At 45.0% G+C, this 23,324-nt stretch overlaps 1 protein-coding gene across 1 annotated transcript in view; it reads left to right on the forward strand.

Annotated features, from left to right (window-relative positions):
- LOC119972267 (protein APCDD1-like) overlaps positions 1–16,987 on the forward strand; it is a 34,409-nt gene extending 17,422 nt beyond the window's left edge. The window contains exons 4-5 of the mRNA XM_038808673.1: positions 13,248–13,569; positions 15,734–16,987. Coding sequence (XP_038664601.1) covers positions 13,248–13,569; positions 15,734–16,191 — 780 coding nt within the window. The 3' untranslated portion in view covers positions 16,192–16,987. The remainder of the gene's footprint in view (positions 1–13,247; positions 13,570–15,733) is intronic.
- The last annotated feature ends 6,337 nt before the right edge of the window (positions 16,988–23,324 follow it).

The raw sequence follows: 23,324 nt of genomic DNA on the forward strand, positions 1-23,324 counted from the left end.
TTAACACATGGAGTGTTCAGCTCGTGTCTGACACTGATATTATCAGCTTGATTTCCTCCTCCCCGTAATCTCAAATTACCCTGAGCTGAGGCCTCATAAGTAATCATTTGGATCCAAGTTATTTTTACTAAAAGCTTCATAGATCCATAGAATAACTACAGTGTAGAAGGAGGCCATTCAGCCCATCAAGTCTGCATCGACCCTCTGAAAGAGAACCCTACCCAGGCTCACCCTCCCGCCCCATCCCGTAACCCTACCTAACCTTTAGACACTAAGGGGCAATTTAGCATGGTCCAATCCACCTAACCTGCACATCTTTGGACTGTGGGAGGAAACCGGAGCACCCGGAGGAAACCCACGCAGACACGAGGAGAAAGTGTAAACTCCACTTCAAACAATCACCCAAGGCCAGAATTGAACTTTCTATAAATACCAACTGCAAGTCCCCTCCAAGCCACTCACCATCTAGACTTGGAAATATTTAATCGTTCTTTCAGTCATTGGGTCAAAATCCCGGACCACCCTCCCTAATATCACTATGGGTGTGTACCTGCACCACATGGACTGTGACTGTTCATGAAGACAGCTCACCATCACCTTCTCAATGGAAGGGCAATAAGTACCAACCTATCCAACGGTGCCCACATCTCATGAATGTAAAACCTACAGGACTGTTGGAAAGGAGCAGGGTAGTGTGATTAATTGGATAGCTCTCCCAATGTTGGCAAAGACACGATGGGCCAAATGGCCTCGTGTGCTATAATCCTTTGTGCTTCTATCATCTCACTTTGATTTTATTTTGTTCCCCTTTTGGAATATGGTCGATCTGTTGCATGCTGGGTAATGCTGTAGCTTAAAGCAATCTCAACGATAATAAAAGCAAATTACTGCGGATGCTGGAATCTGAAACAAAAACAGAAAATACTGGACAATTCCAGCAGGTCCGACAGCACCTGCGGAGAGAGAAGGGAGCTAACGTTTCGCGTCTAGATGACTCTTTGTCAAAGCTGACCTCGCCAGCCTAATTTCACACCAGCTCTAAATAGAAATTCAGAACACGGTTGGACAATTTAGGTTGCAACCTTTGCCAAAAGCTAAAGCAGAACAGGAATCAAGATGGGGCAGGGTAGGAGACGGTAGGAAATGGCAGGATACTGGCAGAGTAGGAGATGGCGAAAGTGGTGCAGGAAAATGTTAGGGTTATGGTTTTAAAGTTGATAAATTAATTGAAGCCCAATAATTCCATAAGTCAACGAGTGAATTAAAAATTGGATTTCTATTTGTAATACCCAGGATGGGATTCACCGTCGGCAGGAGCCTCTGCTTCGCTGGCAGCGCACTCACGCCCACGGAGTTCCCGATGCCGGGGGGGGTGCCCACAATGGGAATCCCCATTAGCCGGCTGCCGGGAGGGAGGGTCCCATTGCCGGCGGTGTTGTGAAGCACCAGAAAACGGGTGCAGTGGGACGGAGAATCCCGCCCCTGGAAGTTTGCTATCTGAATTACATCTTGGAATTCAAAGACAGTCATCCAAAGCAATTGGCTTCAAAATTGGACCTGAGCCAAATAAAGAGGCAGCTAGCAGCCATTCAACCTTTCTTTCAGAGCAGAAGTAACATAGTCAATCATGTCATCCTTATTTGTGACAAGCCTTTCAGTATAAATGTCAATCGGGGGAGTTTAAAGGTCAAACCATGGCTTAGATGTAATGCCACTGGGCCAATATTCCGGAGGCCCAGGCTAATGTTTGAGGGTCACAGGATCAAATCCCACCAGAGCGGCTGGCGGAATTTAAATTCAATTCATAAATATCTGGAATTAAAACAGAAGCTAGTCACAGTAACAATGAAACCCATTGTTGATTGTCATAAAACCCTATCTGGTTCACTAAAGTTCCTTCAGGGAAGGAAATCTGCCTATCCTTACCTGGCCTGGCTTACATGCGACTCTAGATCCACAGGAATGTGGTTGATTCTTAACTGCCCTCCGAAATGACCACTCCGCTGAAGGGCAATTAGGGATGGGCAACAAATGCTGGCCTTGCCCGTGAAACCCGCATCCATGAAAGAAGTTGAAAAAGTAACACATAATACAGCACCCTGGGAGCATTCAGTATGAGGCAACCTTATCAATCAGGACAAATGATTATTCCTGGTGTAAGAGCCTTGACAACTGAGGTTTCTTCATCTGTGAAGGGTTCATCATAGTTCCAAGTCTAGATGCAGACCATCTCTGTTTATGATCCTTTCTCATCATAATTACATCATATTCAGTATTGTGCTCCATCTATAACTTTCCTTTGTCTCTCACACATTATATAAACTTAATAACTTGACAGCAGGTTGGCATGTTTGGCCCAAATGGTTTGTTCTGCTGCTTTAACACCCTGGTATGCTTTTAATTTGTGTTAGTTAGTACCAGTTGTCTCATTGGCATATGTGTCTAGCAGTTCAAGCAGGTGAATCTGCTGAATATAAGTCTGGTGACCACTTGGCTTGGGACTTGTCAACTTCCAAGTTTGCCTGTGCCATCCCGTATTATGAGATTTCATTACAAATACATAACCTACTTGTTTTAACAATTACATCACCTTTGAACGACACACTTCATTTCCTTACCCATTCAGTCACTAAACAATTATCTATTTAAATATTTCCGCATACTAACTGCAAAACTGTCATTTGGCACTTATTTGTCACTTGAAGACATTGTGGCTTAACGATCATGTTAGTCAACCAAAAGTTAAAATTTACCCTTGATTAGAACAAAACAGGGCAATGTTAAACAAGCTGATTCCATCATCCATCTGGTCAGCCACAGGAATCCTGCTGCTACTCCAAAGACCACTTTCCACATTAGTGTCTTAGATTCTCAAAAGGTATTATCCATCAACCTGCAACTTCTGTCAGTACAACAGGCAGACCGTCATCAGCTGAGGGCTTATGAAGAGACAGCAGGAAAGGTGATTGAATTTTTTCATAAATGACCAGATATTTAATAATATTTATTCCCTTGATGCAGAAAGCTAATATCATGAGGAAAATTAACATTTTATTTCCATGATGTCTCATATTTAACTATTATATGTCCTGATCAAGCCTTGCCATTTACAAGTTCCAATATAAATAAGGTGGAGATGTTTGGAGGCAAATTTCTAAAGGCGCCTTTGTCAAACCTAAATATTCCTACGACAGGCCATTCCCAGTAATGAACTGAGATGCACTTGCCCGCCACATTGAAAGAATAATGGCTTCTCTCAATGGTTCAAGGAATGAATGCACCATGTAAGGGGCTGGTTTAGCTCACTCGGCTAAATCGCTGGCTTTTAAAGCAGACCAAGCAGGCCAGCAGCACGGTTCGATTCCCATACCAGCCTCCCCGGACAGGCGCCGGAATGTGGCGACTAGGGGCTTTTCACAGTAACTTCGTTGAAGTCTACTCGTGACAATAAGTGATTTTCATTTCATAGAGAATAGAAAAGTCCAAATTCCATGCACGGCACATGTTGAGTGAACGTAACTAAACCTGAGTTATAGTTGGAATATGAGAACTAACCTTAATCTCCCACATTGTGAGGAAATAAAAAAATAGGAGACTAATACAATGCTTATGCTTTTGATTATTACTGACTGACCGTTACTTGGAAAATTGGATTCAGTTGGAGGACAAGATCAGCCTTGGCTGCCAATTCGTATTTACGGCCTTCCGCATCTTAAAAGATGCTTCAAAGGAAAGCAAATAAACTGTAAAGGAGATTCAGTTGAGAAAGCCTTTTGTTCAGGCTGGTTAATGTTGCATCAATTAATGGAAGAAACAAATCTTGGTTAAATCTCTCCTCCGGGCATTTGACAACATCATCTGGACATTCATAATCAAGCATCACTTAGTTCCTGCGGCTTCTCTCTGCAGGAAATGTTATCTCAATGTCCATCTGACCTACGATCTCTGTGCAGAAATATGAGCTGATGCGAAACCCATTTTCTCAAGATGAATTACAGAACGTTAAGCACACCACATGAATTTACCAGACAACAAGACACGCAGCGAAGGACCCAGAAAAGATCCTTCATGCAGGGCTTCATGCCTTTGATGTAGTCAGCCTGTCCTTTTACTGAACTGCATAAATTATCTGTACTTTTGAGACCACCAAGCACATCATTAATTTAAAGCACTTTAACGCTTTTAGTACAGCACTCCCAGCATCTGCCGTGGCTGTCACTTGACAGCAGGTTTGTGTAAGTTGCTGTTTAGGTATGCATCAACAATGAGTAGAAGTACTCAAGATACTTTTTTTTCATTCATTTTTGTGGGATGTGGGGTTCGCTAGCTGGGCCAGCATTTGTTGCCTATCCCTAATTGTCCGTGAGAAGGTGGCGGTACATTGTACCACATCACAAAATGTCACAGACAGCACCACGTTAGTAACTATCAAAACAGACAAATTTAGAGTGTTACTGAACACCCGCCGTTTTGCCTTTCATGTTATTTCAAGTGTCATAATCCCTGTCCTCTGCCACCCTCAATGTTGCCTACGATTGGAGCAAGCTCATGTGGCATAGACCTGATGGGCTGAATGGCCTGATTTTGTACTGTAAATCTACGTAATTGTACTCAGTTCAGTTTCTCAAGGTGACCGAAAAATCTCTTCCATCTTTCCTCACCAATAATCAGCTCAACAGCATTGAAAAGATAACTCTGTTTCTCTTCCCACAGACGCTGCCTGAACTGCTGAGTAGTTTCAGCATTTTCCGTTTTGATTTTGGACGTCAAACATAGGCAATATTTTGGTTTTGTAATCACTCTTGAGTGTCAATTAAGAGTTGAATATTGGCCAAGAGACTAAGGCACTGCTGACTTTCAAATATTGTCATGGGATCCTTAGCATCTACCTGATTAAACAGTTAGGACCTTGTTTTAATAGATTGGCTAAATTTAGATTTTATATAAACATACATAAGCAACATCCACATTATATTTCTGCAAGATATTGCATTCTGGGCATGATGTGTTGAGCATAAAAATATCTAGTAGCACGTCCTGGTGTACATTTTTACTTGGTTATGTCACACTTATTTTTAAAAATACGTACATTGGCACACAAAATATATTTCCAGTTTTTAAATAAAAATCTTCTCTCCCCATAGCCCCGTGACCTCCGATGCTTTATTCAAATTTGGCAATGTGTACTAAAGATTGCAAATGGTATCATATTTGTTACATTAGTGGCTTTAAGAGGCGCAAGTTCAAATCCAACCAAGGCAGCTCGGGAATTTAAATTCAATTAATTAATACAAATCTGGAATAAAAATACAGTAATAATAACCCGTGAGCTTTTGTCCTCCAGGGATGGAAATGTGCCATCTTTACCCAGTCACCTAATTTTGTGACTCAAGACCCACAGCAAACTGGTTGCCCTCTGAGATAGGTTGGTAAGCAAAGCAATTGCTGCAACAAAGGGTTTCAGCTAAGAATAGTTCCCGATCTAATAGCACTGTGGGTGTCCCTACACCATAGTGGACCCACCACTACCTTCTTGCGAGCAATTATTTGTGGGCAATAAATGCGGACCTTGCCAGCTGTGCCCACATCCCATGAAGTCAATAAAATGAGGTTTTTATGTTTGATTTTGGAATGGTGCAGAATAGAGTTAAAGAATGAAGAAACTGGCAGCCAGTAAAAAGCTTTGTACCTCATTGCTTTGTGCGAAGTGAGAGTATTTTATTAACATTGACGATATCGGGCGGGGTTTTCTGTCCCTACCCAGCGGTGGGTTCCTCTGCGGCAGGTTCCCCGTGGCGGGATGAGAGAGCCGCCCAAAGCGCAGTGGACATCAGTGGGATTGGAAGGTCCTGCCAGAGATCAATGACGCGTCACCTCCATTGTCAGAAAACACATCTTGGCGCGGGGGGGGGGGGGGGGGGGGGGGGGGGGGATTGTGCCTATGGTCTCCATTATATCGATTCAACAGATGGACATGGATAAATTAAGATCTTAGTAAGGATTTGAAGAACCTGAACAGCAACAACTTATATAGAATGTTTAACATAATGAAAAGGTCCAAAGGCTTCACAGGAGCATTTTTTGTGTGTATTGTATGTGTAGCACGGGGCCTGCTCTTTGACGACAAAAAGAACCTGTACCCACATTGTGCCTGTTTCAACTAAACAGAACAAGTAATAGACATTCACTGGTTCATTCATGGGGCAATGCCTTCATCTATCAGTGTGAAGCTACCTGGTTTAAAATTCAAACAATACTTGGCAGTTAACTGTCAGTCACCATGAACTGATGTATTGTCCATGGCAACACATCTACCAGTTAGAGCCCACTTGCCAACCAATGGGCTCTCTCTTCTCATACAGCATAAATGTATTTGCCTTACATTTCCCTTCTATGAATAGTTCTGATGAGTACAAGACAAACAACTTTGACAAAGATTGTCTTTTCTTCAGCAATATTCAAATTCTGTACTACCAAATGTTTATTAAGATGCATAAGGTGTGAGATGACCAAAAGCTTGGTCATAGGGGTAGATTTTCAAGACTGTCTTATGTTATGACCTGTCCCCAGGTGAGGTTCCCCAAATTTGTAAACCAGGGCAAGATCCTTCAATTTGTTACTGTCCGACTGGCTTGTCATGCCCTGGGTGTGGAGCGATAAAGTGGCTCCCTCCAACTCCCTCTGCTAGTTGCAACAAGGTTAATCGAATAAGGATTCCTCCCTTCGCGGGTAGCTTTTTCCAGTATTTATGTTTTAAAAGAAGCCAATTTATCCTTGGGCCTTATTGAGTCAAAGTTAAAGTGAGTTTATTAACTGCCAAATGTAAGAAAATGATAAAAACACATTACATTCATACATTAGAAGTGAGAATTGGGTCCAAAGTAAGCAATAACAAAAAAAGTAAACAAGATGGTCCTTGACTCGTGAGGGGTGGATAATTGAGCATTGCAATTCGAGATTCTATTAGCACCGACTTCAGCACGCAAATTTGTGAAGCTCAGCTATCCCGGAGGGTTGTGGGGGTGGCGGGGATTACAGAACTGGGGGGTGTGAGGTCAGGGAGAGCTTTAAAAGCAAGGATGATCATTTTAGAATCAAGATGTAACTTGACTGGGAACGAATGTCAGTCAGCGAGCACAGGGCTGATGGGGGAATGGGACTTGCTGAGCAGTTTATTGACGAGCAATGCCTCACGTGGGGTCAATCCACATAGAACATACAATGCAGAAGGCAGCCATTCGGCCCATCGAGTCTGCACCGACCCATTTAAGCCCTCATTTCCACCCTATCCCCGTAACCCAATAACCCCTCCTAACCTTTTTGGTCACCAAGGGCAATTTATCATGGCCAATCCACCTAACCTGCACATCTTTGGACTGCGGGAGGAAACCCACGCAGACACGGGAGAACGTGCAGACTCCCCACAGACAGTGACCCAGCGGGGAATCGAACCTGGGGCCCTGCCGCTGTGAAGCCACAGTGCTAACCACTTGTGCTACCGTGCTTATATAGACTACTCATCCTGTAATTTCACACATGCTGAATTCTTAACCTCAGGGGAAATGACATACACTCTAGCAGAGATTCCTGAAGAGTGGCAGAGACCCAGGATGGTTCATCTGTCTGTTTATTTGATTGATGCATTGGTTTGCAGGTTGAAAATTGGGGGAAAAGACACATTTTAAAAATCTGAGTGGAATGGAATTTAATCACTTGAACGAATCCAGCCACTCCAGACCTGGCATTACCACTTTCACAGAACTCCCAGATAGTAGACGTTTCATGCGAAAATAGTACCAACCAGGGCATGGCACTAAATATCTCATACTTCCCTGGCACTGGTTAGAGGTTCAAAATGAAATATTAGGCGGTTTTAGGAAGGGAGGTATTTTCTACACTCCCAGCAGGTGCACCGCATAGATTCTGCCAGCAGTCATACTGTATAAGATTTAAACAAAGACTATCTCCATAGCAACCTAGTATTTTCATCTGCAGTAAAAGAAATAAATGTGGTGCAGATGCTCCCCGGTGACTGGAGAGCAAGGGGCTTCAGACTTCTGCCGACAGCCTTTCATTCAATGAGTCATGCTGACCAAAGCAATGAATTGAAACCTCAGATCCTCTCAATGCACAATGATGGCTTCATTCAGCCAGCTAGTTTCTCCCACATCAGAAAGGATTCTTGAATTTGCTTGTTACATTGGCCATGTATCATCTAATTGGTCAGCCCATGAATGAATAAAATATACAGGCGGTTTGCTTTCCCATCATCTTCGGCACACTTCTGAAGGTGCGCATCTTGCTTTAGAAAATAACTGCCTGACCCATTCCTAATCACTATCTGTGGAAAACGTGGCCATCGAGTGACGACATGATTAGACATGGAGACCATGGCGCAGACATAATAAGAGAAATGCCTGTGAACCGTGCCCCGCGAATGAATCAACCTACCCATCAACTTGTAAAACAGTGGCAGCGAAAAGCAATCTCGTTTGTTCCTACCCCTTGCTGAAAATGAGTGTTTTTAACGGGAGACAGTAAGGGGCAGCACTGGCCCACCTTTGAGAACCTCCATGTTTGAATCGCCTTCCAAGCTCTCCTACCGAGGTTCGCACGCTTGAACTTCAGGAGAGTAGAGCAGGAAAAATAGGAAGGCGGCAACTTGCTCAAAGGTGGCTGGAGACTAGAGGTGAAAACCTGTCTGTTGTCGAGTGTACTTTGTTTCCTGTCAAAGAATGTGTACGTGGTGCTCCAAGTGCCTCCTATCTCATCATGTATAGAGGCCATTTGTGGGCAGCAGGGTGGCTCAGTGGGTTCGCCCTGCTGCCTCATGCCGCTGAAATCCCAGGTTAGATCCCAGCTCTGGGTCACTGTCCGTGTGGAGTTTGCACATTCTCCCCGTGTCTGCGTTGGTTTCGCCCCCACAACCCAAAGATGTGCAGGTTAGGTGGATTGGCCACGCTAAATTGCCCCTTCATTGGAAAAAATAAATAATTGCGTACTCTATAACATTAAAAAAAATATATATATTGACCATTTGTGTTTGATAAGGGATTAAGATTTTAGGGGGAAAATAAATCTTAGCCATGGAAGTGGCTATTTTGAAGGCAGTTCTGTGGAGAAGTGGAAGTTCTGTGGGTCTAATGAAGTATTAAGATCAAGAATACCAATAGGCAAAAAGGACAAGATAAGATGTGGGCTTCAAGTTGTATTTTACCAGCGTGTAAGTGGTTGAGATTTGAATGTCCTAAGGGGCAGGATTCTCCGACCCCCCACCGGGTCGGAGAATCGCCGGGGGCCGGCGTCAATCCCACCCCCGCCGTGTCCTGAAGCCTCCAGCACCGGAGATTCGGCGGGGGCGGGAATCGCGCCGCGCCGGTTGGCGAGCCCCCTCCCGACTATTCTCCGGTCCGCGATGGGCCGAAGTCCCGCCGCTGTCATGCCTCTCCCACCAGCGTGGATCAAACCACCTACCTTACCGGTGGGACCAGGCGGCACGGGCAGGCTCCGGGGTCCTGGGGGACACGCGGGGCAATCTGACCCCGGGGATGCCCCGACGGTGGCCTGGCCCGCGATCAGGGCCCACCAATCGGCGGGTGGGCCTGTGCCGTGGGGGCAATCTTTTCCTACCCCCTTCGCCATGGTCTTCCCCATGGCGGAGGCGGAAGTGACCCCCTCCCCTGCGCATGCGCATGGATGATGTCAGCAGCCGCTGATGCTCCAGCGCATGCGCGGACTTCCGCCGGTCGGCAAAGTCCCTTCGGCCCCGGCTGGCGTAGCGCCAAAGGCCATTCCTGCCAGCCAGCGGAGCGCCAACTACTCTGGCGCGGGCCTAGCCCCTCAATGTTAGGGCTTGGCCCCTAAAGGTGAGGAGACTTCTGCACCTTTGGGGCGGCCCGACTCCGGAGTGGTTCACGCCACTCCATCACGCCGGGACCCCCCGCCCCGCCGGGTAGGGGAGAATCCCGGCCAAGGTCTCACCCTTTGGCTCCGAAATTATCCACAGAATACTAGCGATCAAACCTAATACATTCATCCAAAGTTCCTCTTTGCCTTCTTAGTGGAATAATGAACTCATAATTTAAACAGGTTGGCATCTTTTTTGTTATACAGAAAGATTTCAGACCAACACTTATTGTTATGGAAATAAATTCAATCTTAGGGCTACTGTACCACTTTTTTTGTAATTGCTTAACTCAAATGATTGAATGAGGACATTGTTGTTGCCCTGTTCAAGGGTAAATGAGATAAAAATCGGGCAAATACTGGTATTGCCCATTGTAGAAGATGGCACAGTGGTACAGTGGTTAGCACTGCTGCCTCACAGCACCAGGGACCCGGGTTCTATTCAAGACTTGGGTGATTGTCTGTGCAGAGTCTGCACGTTCTCCCCGTGTTTCCTCTGGATTCTCTGGTTTCCTCCCACAGTCCAGACTTGCCTGTTAGGTGGATTGGCCATGGTAAATTGCCAATTTTGTGTCTCAAGATGTGCGGGTTGGATGGGGTTAGGGGGATAGAGTTAGGGTGTGGGCCTAGGTCGGCTGCTCTTTCTGAGGGTTGGTACAGTCTCAATGGGCTGAATGGTCTCCTTCTGCACTGTAGGGGTTCTATGGATTCTATGAAGGAAGTTGATGAATTTTCTTTTGCGAGTGAGGTTGGATTATTGCCACAGATTGTGAGTAGGAGGAAATAGAGTTGGAGAGAGGGGAAACTATGAAACCCTGAGTTAATCAAAGGAAAGGGAGAGCATGAAGCAGCTGGCTTCATAAATTCTCATGTGAACCTAGTGACATTCTCTGGCACACCAGCTTGGAACTGCTGCCTTTAATGAGCCTGGACTTTAGCAAAGTGCCTTATGTACATAGAATGCTAACTCACTCCCAGATCCAGTTTTGAGACAGACTCTGTGATAAAAGCTTTGTATAAACACAATTGCATAAGAAAAGGTCTTTACCCTGAATTAAAGATAAGAAAAGGGATGCTTTAAAGTCAGATATTCTTGCCATTTCCCACAGTCTATCAACATGGAAGGGAGAGGGTGGTGATTCAGCTGGAGCTAGTTCTGGGACACCATCTACTTCTTTTCATTCAAATGCTTAATTTGAGTTACTGGACAATTTGAAGTTGAATTGTACTCAAAAGGGCTATTTGTATCGTTTTAATATAATTGCTTAATTCAGATTATCGGGTAATTGAAATTTTGGGGTAAAAAAATCAACTGAAGTGAGAGTTAGTAGGATTGATTTTTTTTGCTTTGTTTTTTAAGATCTCCCTGTGATAATAAAACAAAAAACTTGCATTTATATAGCACCTTTCACCACCATTGGATGTCTTAAACCGCTTTACAACCATTGAAGTATTTTATGAGTAGGTACTGTTATGACCCCCATGGAGACTAATCAACATTTAAAAAGAGATTTGAATTCCCAGTGACTGACTCAAAATACTCCACGAGACGATCATACCTTTTAAGACTTTTACTGTAACAAAAACACTAAAGCAACTTCAATAAACATTACTTAGAAGGCAGCTAATATCATAAAATACAGAAGATTCCCCCCCCCCCTTAACTTAGTAACACAAACAAAAATCCCACACCATGGGTGTGATTTTCTGTGCCGTCGCTGCCCCCCCCCCTCCCCCCGCCGCTGCAGCGTGTTTCACGACTGCAAGGCAACCCGCCATTGGCGGGTGGCGGGATCTTCTGTTTGCACTGCTGCCAAACGGGCTTTCTCATTTGCACACCTCACCGCTGGAAAACTCATGGCAGGAGTTCACCAAGGGCGGGACCGGAAGATTCCCCTAGTGGGAAGAGCTGGAAAATTCCCACCCATGTTTATACATTAGATTTCTACGGAAAGCGTGGTGTAGCCTTCACAGAAACCAGTCTAAAGCTCCTCCCCCTGCTTCTGATAGGCTCACACTCCCTATTCCTTTGAGTCGCAACATCTAATGTCCAACAGAAGTTTCTTCCCTCGACTGAAAATCACCGAACCGAAGATTCCTTCTCTTGGCTACGTCAGCGAGATTCTTCAAGCGTCCTTCAATTTCCACGGGCCACAAGTTCCGTAACCAGAGAATGTGCTCTCACCTGCACTATGCCTGGTGGCTAACCAGGAACATCCCAATCCTTGCTGTTTCTAATGGTTGCTGTTCCTGTCTCTCTCTCTCTCTTAGGGACATTCTCTTTCTCTGTGTCCAGGGTTCCTGAGTCAGTAAGTCTCCACTAGTGAACAATTGACACCTCTTTTGTGTTCAGGTACTAAATCTGGTACTTGGGTTTCAATTGAACTTGACCTAGGCCCCCGTTCCCATCGCAACCACGTCATGTTGGTTTATCACCAGGCAGAACTAGTAAGAGGGCACATGCTCAATTATACCTTGAATTAAAAGTTAACCGCCTTATATGTCCTTGTATTTGTAATGTTACTGGGGTAATGCAGGAAATGCAACAGCCAATTTGCACACAGCAAACTCACACAAACAGCAATGTGATAATCTATTTCACTAATATTGATTGACGGATAAATATTAGCCAGGACCTGAGGAATAACTCCCCTAATGCTCTTCATAATAGCGCCATGGAGTCTTTCCATCTACCAGATGGGACCATGGTCTAATGCCACAGGGAGAAACATGGCACCTCTGACAGTGAAGCACTCCCTCAGTGCAGCCCTGAAATATCAGCCCTGATTATTGTGCTTGATGGTTAGAAGCAGGTCGGTCTCTTGGGGTCAATTTGTGTCAGATGAAATTGATATAGTTTCTCCAAGATGAGTTATGGGAAAAATATTTCATAGCTGCATCAACTGCACATTCATTAAACGTTTTGGTCTGACTGTTTTCTAACTAATAATTATATGAAGTCAAATAATTATAGCCTGATTATTTTGTAAAAAGAAAAGAAAATTTATCAGGCTGGGTACCGTAGTGTAATATTGAGAATAATACAAAGGATTGGGTTGCCTGAAAGAAAACAAGAATTGGATGTGCCAAGCATTTTAGTGTATCCCTCCTTGGTTAACATGTACTAACATCGTTTAGAGATCAGCAAGCTGAGAATATTACATTTAAAGCATTTTTTGTTCTGCAGATTTTTAAAAGTCTGTTGAACTTCATAGAACACTAATGAAATATGCATTGGCCAGTGCTATGTAACACTCTTAACACTAATATGCATTGGCCAGTGCTATGTAACACTCTTAACACTATCTAATTCCATAATGTTTCAACTTCTGTCCTTTCAGAATCACGATCATTCCTGCATGGCCTGTCGGATAATCTCCCGGTCTGACGAGCATCATCCCCCCATTCTACCTCCAAAGCCAGACTTAACTGTGGGACTACATGGCCAATGGGCGAGCCAGCGGTGCGAGGTGCGGCCAGAGGTGCTGTTCCTCACCCGCCACTTCATATTCCATGACAACAACAACACTTGGGAAGGACATTACTACCATTTTGCGGACCCTCTGTGCAAGCATCCAACTTTCACCATCTATGCGAAGGGCCGTTACAGCCGAGGAATCCCCTCAACTAAAGTAATGGGAGGAACAGAGTTTGTGTTTAAAGGTACTATCAAATTGATCAATTAATATTTTTGAATGTGAACTCCATCGACGTTATTGGAAACATACCTTGTCCCATTCAGAGCAAAATCATCTCAGTTTCCAAGGCAATCCATTCCTCATACCTGTACTCCTACTGTTTGAGAGAGCCATGAACTGCTCAAACTCTTTGGCAATGTAGTTATGAAGAGATTAAACAGACTATGAAAATCCTTGCAGCGTGCACACAGTATGTGCAGCTGCTCAGGCTACCAACTTCAGTTGTACATATTCATGTGCACTCTGTCTTCATATGCCCTGCCCCAGTTCTCCCACCATTGGTCACCCACATGTCCATCTTCAAAGCACATTGACTTCCCATGCAAATTTCAAAGCTTTTTGGGTGGTTCTTGACTGTCACTCAAAACAACATCACTTTCTCATTGTCAGTATTTTTAGAACGAATATACGAAATGTTCAAAGAAAATGTTAAACCGTTTTTTTGCTTCGGTAACGCTGTGATCTTTCCCCCGAGCTGCTCTATACTCTGGAGACACTGCAGAATAATCTTCAAACTCTGGGAGGGGGTCCAGGACAGTCCTGGAGATTTGGCAACGCTAGGCGCTGGCCCTGTCAGTTATATAGACTCTTAAATGACCCCATCTGAGTTATTCTTTCACCTCAAGCAAGAACAATGCAGAAGGCTGCTCTAATGCGAAAAAGTGCACTTGTCACAAAGCCCAGTGTGAGCACCGAGCACATGTTCACATTCACAGTAAAGCCACCACATCGCAGTTCCTGTGTCCGAGTGCAAAACTAAATATGGCAGAACCCCATAAACATGCTAATATTGCGCCATGAATGATTAAGATCAGCCTACACCGGGCTGCCAAAAATGCACTACACTTGTTGGCATTCAATCTACTATAGCATTGGAGTGACTGAATGTTACTTTATCACACAATACAGGCATTGAAATACTGGAAGCAAAAGTATTAGATGTATTCATAGGTTGCAATGTGTCCAAGTCACTCTTTCCAGATCTACCATTACAAATTCAAACCATTTGATCTTCATTATTCTTCTATGACCCAAAGCGCAGAAGGATTTCAAAAATACGATATTATGTGCCAGAGTGTGTAAGCCATGCATAACAAACATGACTTCATATTTGTCAATAGTGGTGTTAATCCCGTTTAGGGCTTGGCACCTGAGGAGATAGAGAATGGATGTAATTAATGTCGTTCTACAAAACAGAATGGTTGTCATGATGTGCAGGAGATGACATAGGGCCTCCAGGACGCACCCTATTTCCCACCTGAGCTAATCAGAACAAACATTTGGAGTTGTGCACACATTAATCAGGTTTTCAAGGTTTAAGGTTTTTTTTTTGCGCACTGTTATCAGTTTGACAAGTGGCTGAACAACACTGTTAGAGGTATTCTTTCTTGGTCTTCTTTCTTGTGCCGTCAGCTGAATGTTAGTTGTAAGACCGTACGTGCAGAGTAAAAGCCGTGTTAAAAAATGGCAGAGAAAAGAATGAACAGTGCATTCTCGCTGCTCTGTGTAACTTCATCTTAATTGTTGGAGTAGGGCAGAGTGATCTTTACTCAGCAACTGAATCATATTAGATTTGGCCTGGGATGATACTGGATGCCCAAAATTGGAGGTTTTCCATTTCCGACTTAAAATCTCTCGCTTTGATGAGGACAAAAATGAGTCAAAAAGACAAAAAAAAACACATTGAAAGTTGCAAACATTCCCAACATTAATAAAGCTATTTGAAATATCTTCACTTGAAACAGTTGCCACCCAATGCAGTTTGAGCAAAGGTTGGTTTTGGGCAGCACAGTAGCACAGTGGTTAGCACTGTTGCTTCACAATTCCAGGGCCCTGGGTTCGATTCCTGCTTGGGTCACTGTCAGTGTGGAGTCTGCATGTTCTCCCCGCGTCTTCATGGGTTTCCTCCAGGTGCTCAGGTTTCCCCCCACAAGTCCCGAAAGACGTGCTTGTGAGATGAATTGGACATTCTGAATTCTCCCTCCGTGTGCCCGAACAGGCGTCGGAGTGTGGCGACTAGGAGATTTTCACAGAAACTTAATTGCAGTGTTAATGTAAGTCTACTTGTGACACTAATAAATATTATTATTATTGATTGTTTGACATGATCTTTTCAAATTTTGTTTTAGTGAACCACATGAAGGTAACGCCAATGGACACTGCGACGGCATCGCTCTTGAATGTCTTCAATGGCAATGCGTGTGGTGCTGAGGGGTCTTGGCATGTCGGAGTGGAGCAGGATGTCACTCACACCAACGGCTGTGTGGCTCTAGGGATACGCCTCCCTCACACCGAGTACGAGCTCTTTAAGATGGAACAGGACTCTAAAGGTCGATACCTTCTGTTCAACGGGCAAAGACCTAGTGACGGATCCAGTCCAGACAGGCCAGAGAAGAGGGCTACATCCTATCAGGCCCCTTTAGTCCAGTGTACTGCATCTGCAGTGGGACCGATTGAGTCAGTGGAAGAAGGCAACCAAGACAGATCAATCAACAATGGATCCAAGAGAAGTGACCACTCAGGTGGTGCTTTTGTATTACTGTTTATTTGTGTGCTGTCTTCTATGATCAAGCACATCTTCCGCTAAGCACAAACATCTCTTGTATGGCTCCTCTGAGGGAAAAAAAACTCTGTAACTAGAATTTATTTCTCCATCCAGACAGTTTATTGACTTGATGCACTTCAATGCCGAAATACTGTTCCTCCATTCGAAGGCGTCAGCATGATTTTTCCACTTTGAACTCCAGTCAATTTCAGACATGGAACAAGTAGCATCTACTGCACAACAGTAATAGCACTTTATTACGATGGACGATTTAGTCCGGCTCACACTGTAAAAATGTACATAGTTTGCCAAGTATATTCAAGCTAATGTCATCTGTACTATTCTGCTCCCAATGCTTCAGGTAACTCCAGAGGGTATTTTTAATTGGTAAATTGAACTAGTCTTTGTATATTTGAATCTGGAGTTGTAAAAACAAATCATGGCTAACAGATGGAAAGGAGCTACTGTCTTCCATATACACGAACACTAGTAAAAAAAACAATAATTAAGGTATTAATTAAGGTATCAAGAAAATACCATTTCTACTTTTTATTTTTCCTTATGTGAATCCAAGTAATTATTTGTATCATTTCTATAAAAGGCAACAATATTTCTGCTGTGGGTTTTGTGTGGCACTTGTTTATCACTTACTTTGTTATAAATCTAGGTATAGGTTCAACATTATTTATATACCAAGTCAGCAGATTTGTTTTTACTGGACCTGCTTTTAACCTTGTGCATCATTCATGTTCTTATGATTTTAGAAATCACATTCAGCACATATTTTTGAAAAGTGCATTTGGGCAACTGTATAAGTAAATCACTATATTGTTGTTTATCTCTTTCCTCATTTAAACGTGTTGCCTGTTTGTTGCTCCCCCTTCGTTAGTCAGTTCTGTAGAAAGCACAAAGATTCCAGATCAAATGAAGGCACTTGATACTTTTCTTCACTTGCAAATGGTATTCCACATTAGTGCCTTTGTGTCAGTGAGGATGCTATTCAAATCATGTCCGAATATTTTGTTCAGTGTTAGACTATTACACAAATCATTTAACGCCTTCTGATAAAGAGGTGAGAATATCGGAGCGATTTGCTGCCTATGTTGCGCCCGGTGTAGATTTTGCTCTGTTGGGAAATACTGAGAGAACCCTGATTTGGGATTTGCTTTGGACACTCCCAGCAGCTAGAATTTGGTTCACACTCTCGCTGGTCGTGAACCCGATTAGCATATTCAAATTCTAATTTAAATAAGCAGAATCGGCTTTAAGCCAAATTCTCCCATTACCTGTAATTCTCCCATCCACCTCCGCAACGTGAGGCCAGCAGGAATCACTAGCCTTCCAAAAATGGAGGCCAGACATAATAACCACGCCCGAGGGCTCGGAGGCTATTGTAGCATCCAGGCGGATGGGACATTGCTGGACAGTGCCCTGGCACTGCCCCCGGCACCCTGACAGTGCCAACAGTGCAGTGCTAGCGACCAGTGCCAAGTGGCAGGACCTGAAGGGGGGAATGGCTTAAATGGATTGGGGCCCAAAGGGGTTGGCATGAAGGGGGTGGGGCCTTTGGCAACCCCATAGTGGGGTGTCGTACACTTGGGGGGAGGGGGGTCACTGGTACCAGCGATTGGGGGAGAGGCGGTCTGATGCCAGTGATTGGGGAGGGGGGGGGTCTTTCCGTTGCCTTGGGCAGGGATGGTGCTGATGCCAACAATTGGGTGTGATGTGTGTGTGGGGGCCGCCCCTCTCAATACCCATGCAAAACATGCCCCCTTCCAAATAAATTACAAAGTGCGGGAAGATGGCCATTAGAATCCCGCTGGAATAGCCGGTGCAATTTGCACCGATTTCCGTACCCGATATGGCACTCAGGTGTTTGTTGGGAAAGGTCTGCCCTATAAGAGGAGTGAGGTGCCAAAAATGGGATGTTTTCCATTTCCAACTGTTAAAATCCCTTGCGTTGATAAGCACAAAAATTAACCAAACATAAAAAACAAATTGAAACCTACAAACATTCCCAACATCAAAAAAGCTATCTGAAGTATCTTCACTTAAAACAGTTGCCCCCAATGCACCTGAGCAAACAACGGATGGTATAATTTATTATTGATCATTTAGTACGTGGGAAAAAGCCTCATCATCGTCAAACCTTCTTTGGCCTCATTGAGATGAAATCTGGGCGGGAATTCTCCAGCCATTGCGATTCAATTTCCCTACCGCAAAGCACCTCCGCCCGTGGGTTTCTTGATGGCATGGGGTGGTTTCATTCGGAAATCCCATTGAAAAGCAGCAGAAAGACAGAATCCCATCGCCAGCGAATGGTGCACCGCCAAGGAACACACAGCTGGGGAACCGGAGCATCCCGTTTCTGATGTTCTATCGTACTGCATCTTCCTGCACACTCCTAATATTCCTTTGTTTCTAAAATTCTACCAATACATCGTGAGCAGTGAATGCAGTATACGAAATAGAAAGAAGCAGAAGTAACTTGCTCTTTCACCTGGAAGGAGTGTTTGGAGTCTTAGAGAGTGAGGAGGTCAAAGGTTACAAGTTTTGCACATCCTGCACTTGCACGGAAAGGTGCCACAGGAAGGGGAGGGAAGGACCGAATAGCGGACAATCTTCCTGATGTGTTGGGTATGCTGGGTCTGTGAGGACTGCGTTTACCAGAGCAGTAGAAGAGACAGGCTACCAACACTTGTAGAAGTACAACTCTATTTTATTTAACTATGAGCTGTTAAACATACTTGCACTGTGGGTTGACACTATGTTAAGTTGACTGGAGACCTGAGGCTAACCTGACCAGACTATACTGCTAGCACATGGTAGATGTTAGTGTTGCTGATCACGGGCTCTGGCCATCTCCGAGGCTGCATCCCAAGAGAGCAGAAAAACTAGTGCCCTTTGGCTTTATAGTGGCCGTGTCCTGTCTGGTGATTGGCTGCTGTGTTCTATGTGTTGATTGGTCATTCAGTATGTCAGTCAGTGTCTGTCTATGCACCATCATATACTTGTGTGTATATTATGACACTTCCAAATTAATGCAAGTCAGAAGGAAAAACTGGGAAAATGGAACCAGGTGTGAGGATGTGCAGTCAGAGTAGCTGAGGCAGTCAGTGGGACTGAAGGAGAAGTTATGTATTTGTCATCAGCTATCTCAGTCTTTGAAAGTAGCCCACTCTGATGTAGCTTTATAGCTTCCTCACTTAATGCCAAATAAAGTTCCATTTGCAAGATCAGATCGCTCTTCATACCTAAACCAGGAAAGATAATCGAGTCGTCAAGGTGCTGTGACGAAATACAAAGCGCTGTTAATATAATGAGATTCAATTCATTTTTCTGGACAAGAAGGAGCTGAACAAATTCTGATTACAGAAAGGAAAGTATTGCTCGAATGAACCAAAGCACAGATGATTAAATGGTTTATGATCGTTACGTCATTGACCCTGTTCGGGCTGAGGAATGTTACCTTGAATACAGCTGACAGAACTAAACAATGTCAGCTTTATATTTTGGAATTTTATGCTCAATTAACTTCGCGAGACAGACAAAATGCTTTTTCCGGACGTATTATTTGGAAGCATTACGTCCATCAATGGATTGACGTAAACTGGAGCAGTGGAAATACAGTAACATTTCTGCTACCCGGCACTCTACCAACCGGGTTAGTTTATGGAGATGTCAAAACACACTAGCAATTGTTAATCACAGTCTGTGCTCAGTAGGTCTCAGCGTCCATGTGCTCTGCTGCAGCATCTGCCCTTGCCGTCATTCGCTGCAATTTCACCCTCCTGCACATCCTGGGAGACCTCAATCCCACATAATCACCCTGGAGCATTCTGATTGGATGAAAACGCAGAACTCATCTTAAATCTCAGTTAACCCGGACATTTGACTAACCGGCAAGTCAGGTTCCCGGAGCATGTCGGATAACAGAGATTTTCCTCTTTCACATAAATACTTAACAAAAGGTATCTATACCTGCAACAGACACACTCTCCCAAGTAGATCATAGAATTTACAGTGCAGAATGAGGCCATTCGGCTCATCAAGTCTATACCAGCCCTTGAAAGAGCACCCTACTTAAGTCCACGCCTCCACCCCTTTCCCCCCGCAATCCAATAACCCCCACCTAACTTTTGGTCACTAAGGGCAATTTATCATGGCCATTCCACCTAACCTGCATGTCTTTGACTGTGGGAGAAAACCGGAGCACCCGGAGGAAACCCACGCAGACACGGGGAGAACGTGCAAACTCTGCACAGACAGTGACCCAAGCCAGGAATCGAACCTAGGTCCCTGGAGCTGTGAAGCAACAGTGCTAACCACTGTGCTACTGTGACGTAGATTGTCTAACATACACATACTAGTCAACTTTCACAATTTGCACAATGCAGTATGGTCATTTGGCTTTTGAGTAAGCATCAAATGGATGATAACAAATTGGTAACTTAATTTACATCTACCCTGTGTTTTATTTCTGTTGCCTAATAGAATTCAAAAAATCAGGAGATATATAGGGTGTCACGGCAGCACAGTGGTTAGCACTGCTACCTCATAGTGCCAGAGACCCAGGTTCAATGACTGTGTTGGATGACTGTGTGGAGGTCGCACCTTCCCCCCCCCCGTGTCTGCGTGGGTTTCCTCCGGGTGCTGCTTTTTCCTCCCATAGTCCAAAGATGTGCACATTAGGTGGGGTCACGGGGTTATGGGGATTGGGTTTATATAGGGTGCTCTTTCCGATAACTGCAGGTTGGGGGCAGGGTTAGAAAGCAGGCGGATATTTGGTCCAGGATGCACAAACCTGATGCAGTTCCCAATTTTAAATGTGTACATTCTGTCCTTATATTCTTGCTTCCATTATAAATAATTAAGTTTTTACCTCATATAGAAACTCCTAATGTAAATTTGTGGGACGGGATTCTGCGCAAATCGTCTGGGCGGCAATAAACGGTGCAAACCCTGGCGGGAACCACTCCAGCATCGAGCCGCCCCAAAGATGCGGAATCCTCCGCACCTTTGGGGGATAGGCCGGCACCGGAATGGTTTGCACTGCGCCAGCCGGCGGGAAGGGGCTTGGCGCCATGCCAAATGCCGCTGAAGGGCCTCCGCAGGCCGGCACGGGTTGGCGCATGTGCGGGAGCACCAGCGTGTGCTGGTGTCATCCCCGCGCATGCGCAGGGGGTTCATCTCCGCGTCGGCCATCGCGGATCGGCACAAGGCTGACGCGAAGGAAGAGAGTGCGTCCACAGCACAGGCCCGCCCGTGGATCGGTGGCCCCCGATCGCGGGCCAGGCCACCGTGGGGGCACCCCCCGGAGTCAGATTGCCGCGCGGCCCGCCGAGGACCCCGGAGGCTGCCCACGGCGCTGGGTCCCGTCGGTAGGGACCAACCTTGATTTACACCGGCGGGACCCTCGTTAAATGGGTGGGACTTCGGCCCATCGCGACCCGGAGAATTCGGGCGGCCCCGGGCCCATTGCACTGCGCCAGTCCCCGCCATTCTCTGAGGCGGGCGGCGCGATTCACGCCGGGGTGATTTTTGGGGGGCCGGAGAATTCAGAGGACAGCGGGGACGGGATTCACACCGACCCCCGGCGATTCTTCGACCCGGTGGGGGGTGGGAGAATCCCACGCGTGATGCACCCTTCTACTGCAGATCAGAGAGTTGGGGGCAGTGCAATTAGACAGAAAGAATTTGGATTTATACAACGCCTTTCACAACCTCCAACCATCTGAAAGGACTTTCAAGCCAATGAATTACTTTTGACGCGTAGTCACTGTTGTAAGAAAGCAGCAACTAAATCAAACGCAGAAAACTCCTTCAAAAGCAATGTAATAATGTAGTGATGTTGGCAGAGGGTTAACTATTGGCTAAGGCAGCAGGGAGAACTCGTCTTTAAAATAGTCCCACGGGACCTTTTACAGCCAGCTGAGCACGGAAGAGGCTTTGGCTTCACGTTGCATTTGGAAGACGGCACCTCTGGCAGTGCAGCACTCCCTCAGTACCCAAACCGGTTGAGCAGGTGAGAGTGTCGCCAAGTCAAGACTGACACTTTCAGCACAGCCTGAGAAGTTTCATAAGACCATAAGAAGTAGGAGCAAGAGTAGGCCATTCGACCCATCGAATCTGCTCTGCCATTCAGTATCATGGCTGATCTGATATAATCCTCAACTCCACTTTCCCGCCTTATCCTCACAGCCCTTGATTCCCTTACTGATTAAAACCTGTCTAACTCAGCCTTGAACACACTTAGTGACCCAGCGTCTACAGCTCACTGCTGCCTCACAGCGCCAGGCACCCAGATTCAATTCCGGTCACTGTCTGTGCAGAGTCTACACTTTCTCCCCGTGTCTGTGTGTATTTCCGCCGGGTGCTCCGGTTTCTTCCCACAGTCCAAAGATGTGCAGGTTAGGTGGATTGGCCATGCTAAATTGCCCTTAGTGTACAAAAATATGTGTAGGTTAGATTAAGGGGCTAATGGGATAGGGCGAGTAAGTGAGCTTGGGTGAAGTACTCTTTCAGAGGGTCGGTGCAGACTCAAATGGCCTCCTTCCGCACTGTAGCAATTCTTTAATTCTATGGTTGCAGACTCTCCCACAAGGAGAAAGAACCTCTCAGCATCTATCCTGTCAAACTCCCTGAGAATCCTATACGTCTCAATAAGGTCGCCGGTAATTCTTCTAAATTCAAACGAGTATAGGCCCAGGCTACTCAACCTCTCCTCATAAGAAAATACCCGGGATCAACCTTGTGAATCTTCTCTAGACTACTTCCGTTGTCAGTATATCTTTCTTCAGACAACGAAACCAAAACTGTACACCCTCACTTTAGCAGTTTCCAAAATAAATGAGGACACAAGAATTTATCAGGAAAAATAGTAAATGTGCAGAGACCTAAGGTAGTTATTATTTTATTAATCAATCACCCACAGCATGCTACACTGGGGTCAAGACCAAGTGTAGCCTTCGGGTGCAGTGGGTTTAAGAGGCCACTGGGTATTTGGATCTGTGGTAATCTGACATGGCCTGGATTTTAGGCCCAATAAAATTGGATGTTATAAATTAAGAAGTGGACACTTTAAATCAAACTGCAGTCAACTTCAGGCTGGCCAGTTCGAAAACACTGAAACTGAGAAAAAGTGCCAGGACATGTCAGAACCTGCCCTTTCAATC

The sequence above is a fragment of the Scyliorhinus canicula genome, chromosome 10 (genome assembly GCF_902713615.1).
Source record: "Scyliorhinus canicula chromosome 10, sScyCan1.1, whole genome shotgun sequence".
Taxonomy (NCBI): Eukaryota; Metazoa; Chordata; class Chondrichthyes; order Carcharhiniformes; family Scyliorhinidae; genus Scyliorhinus; species Scyliorhinus canicula.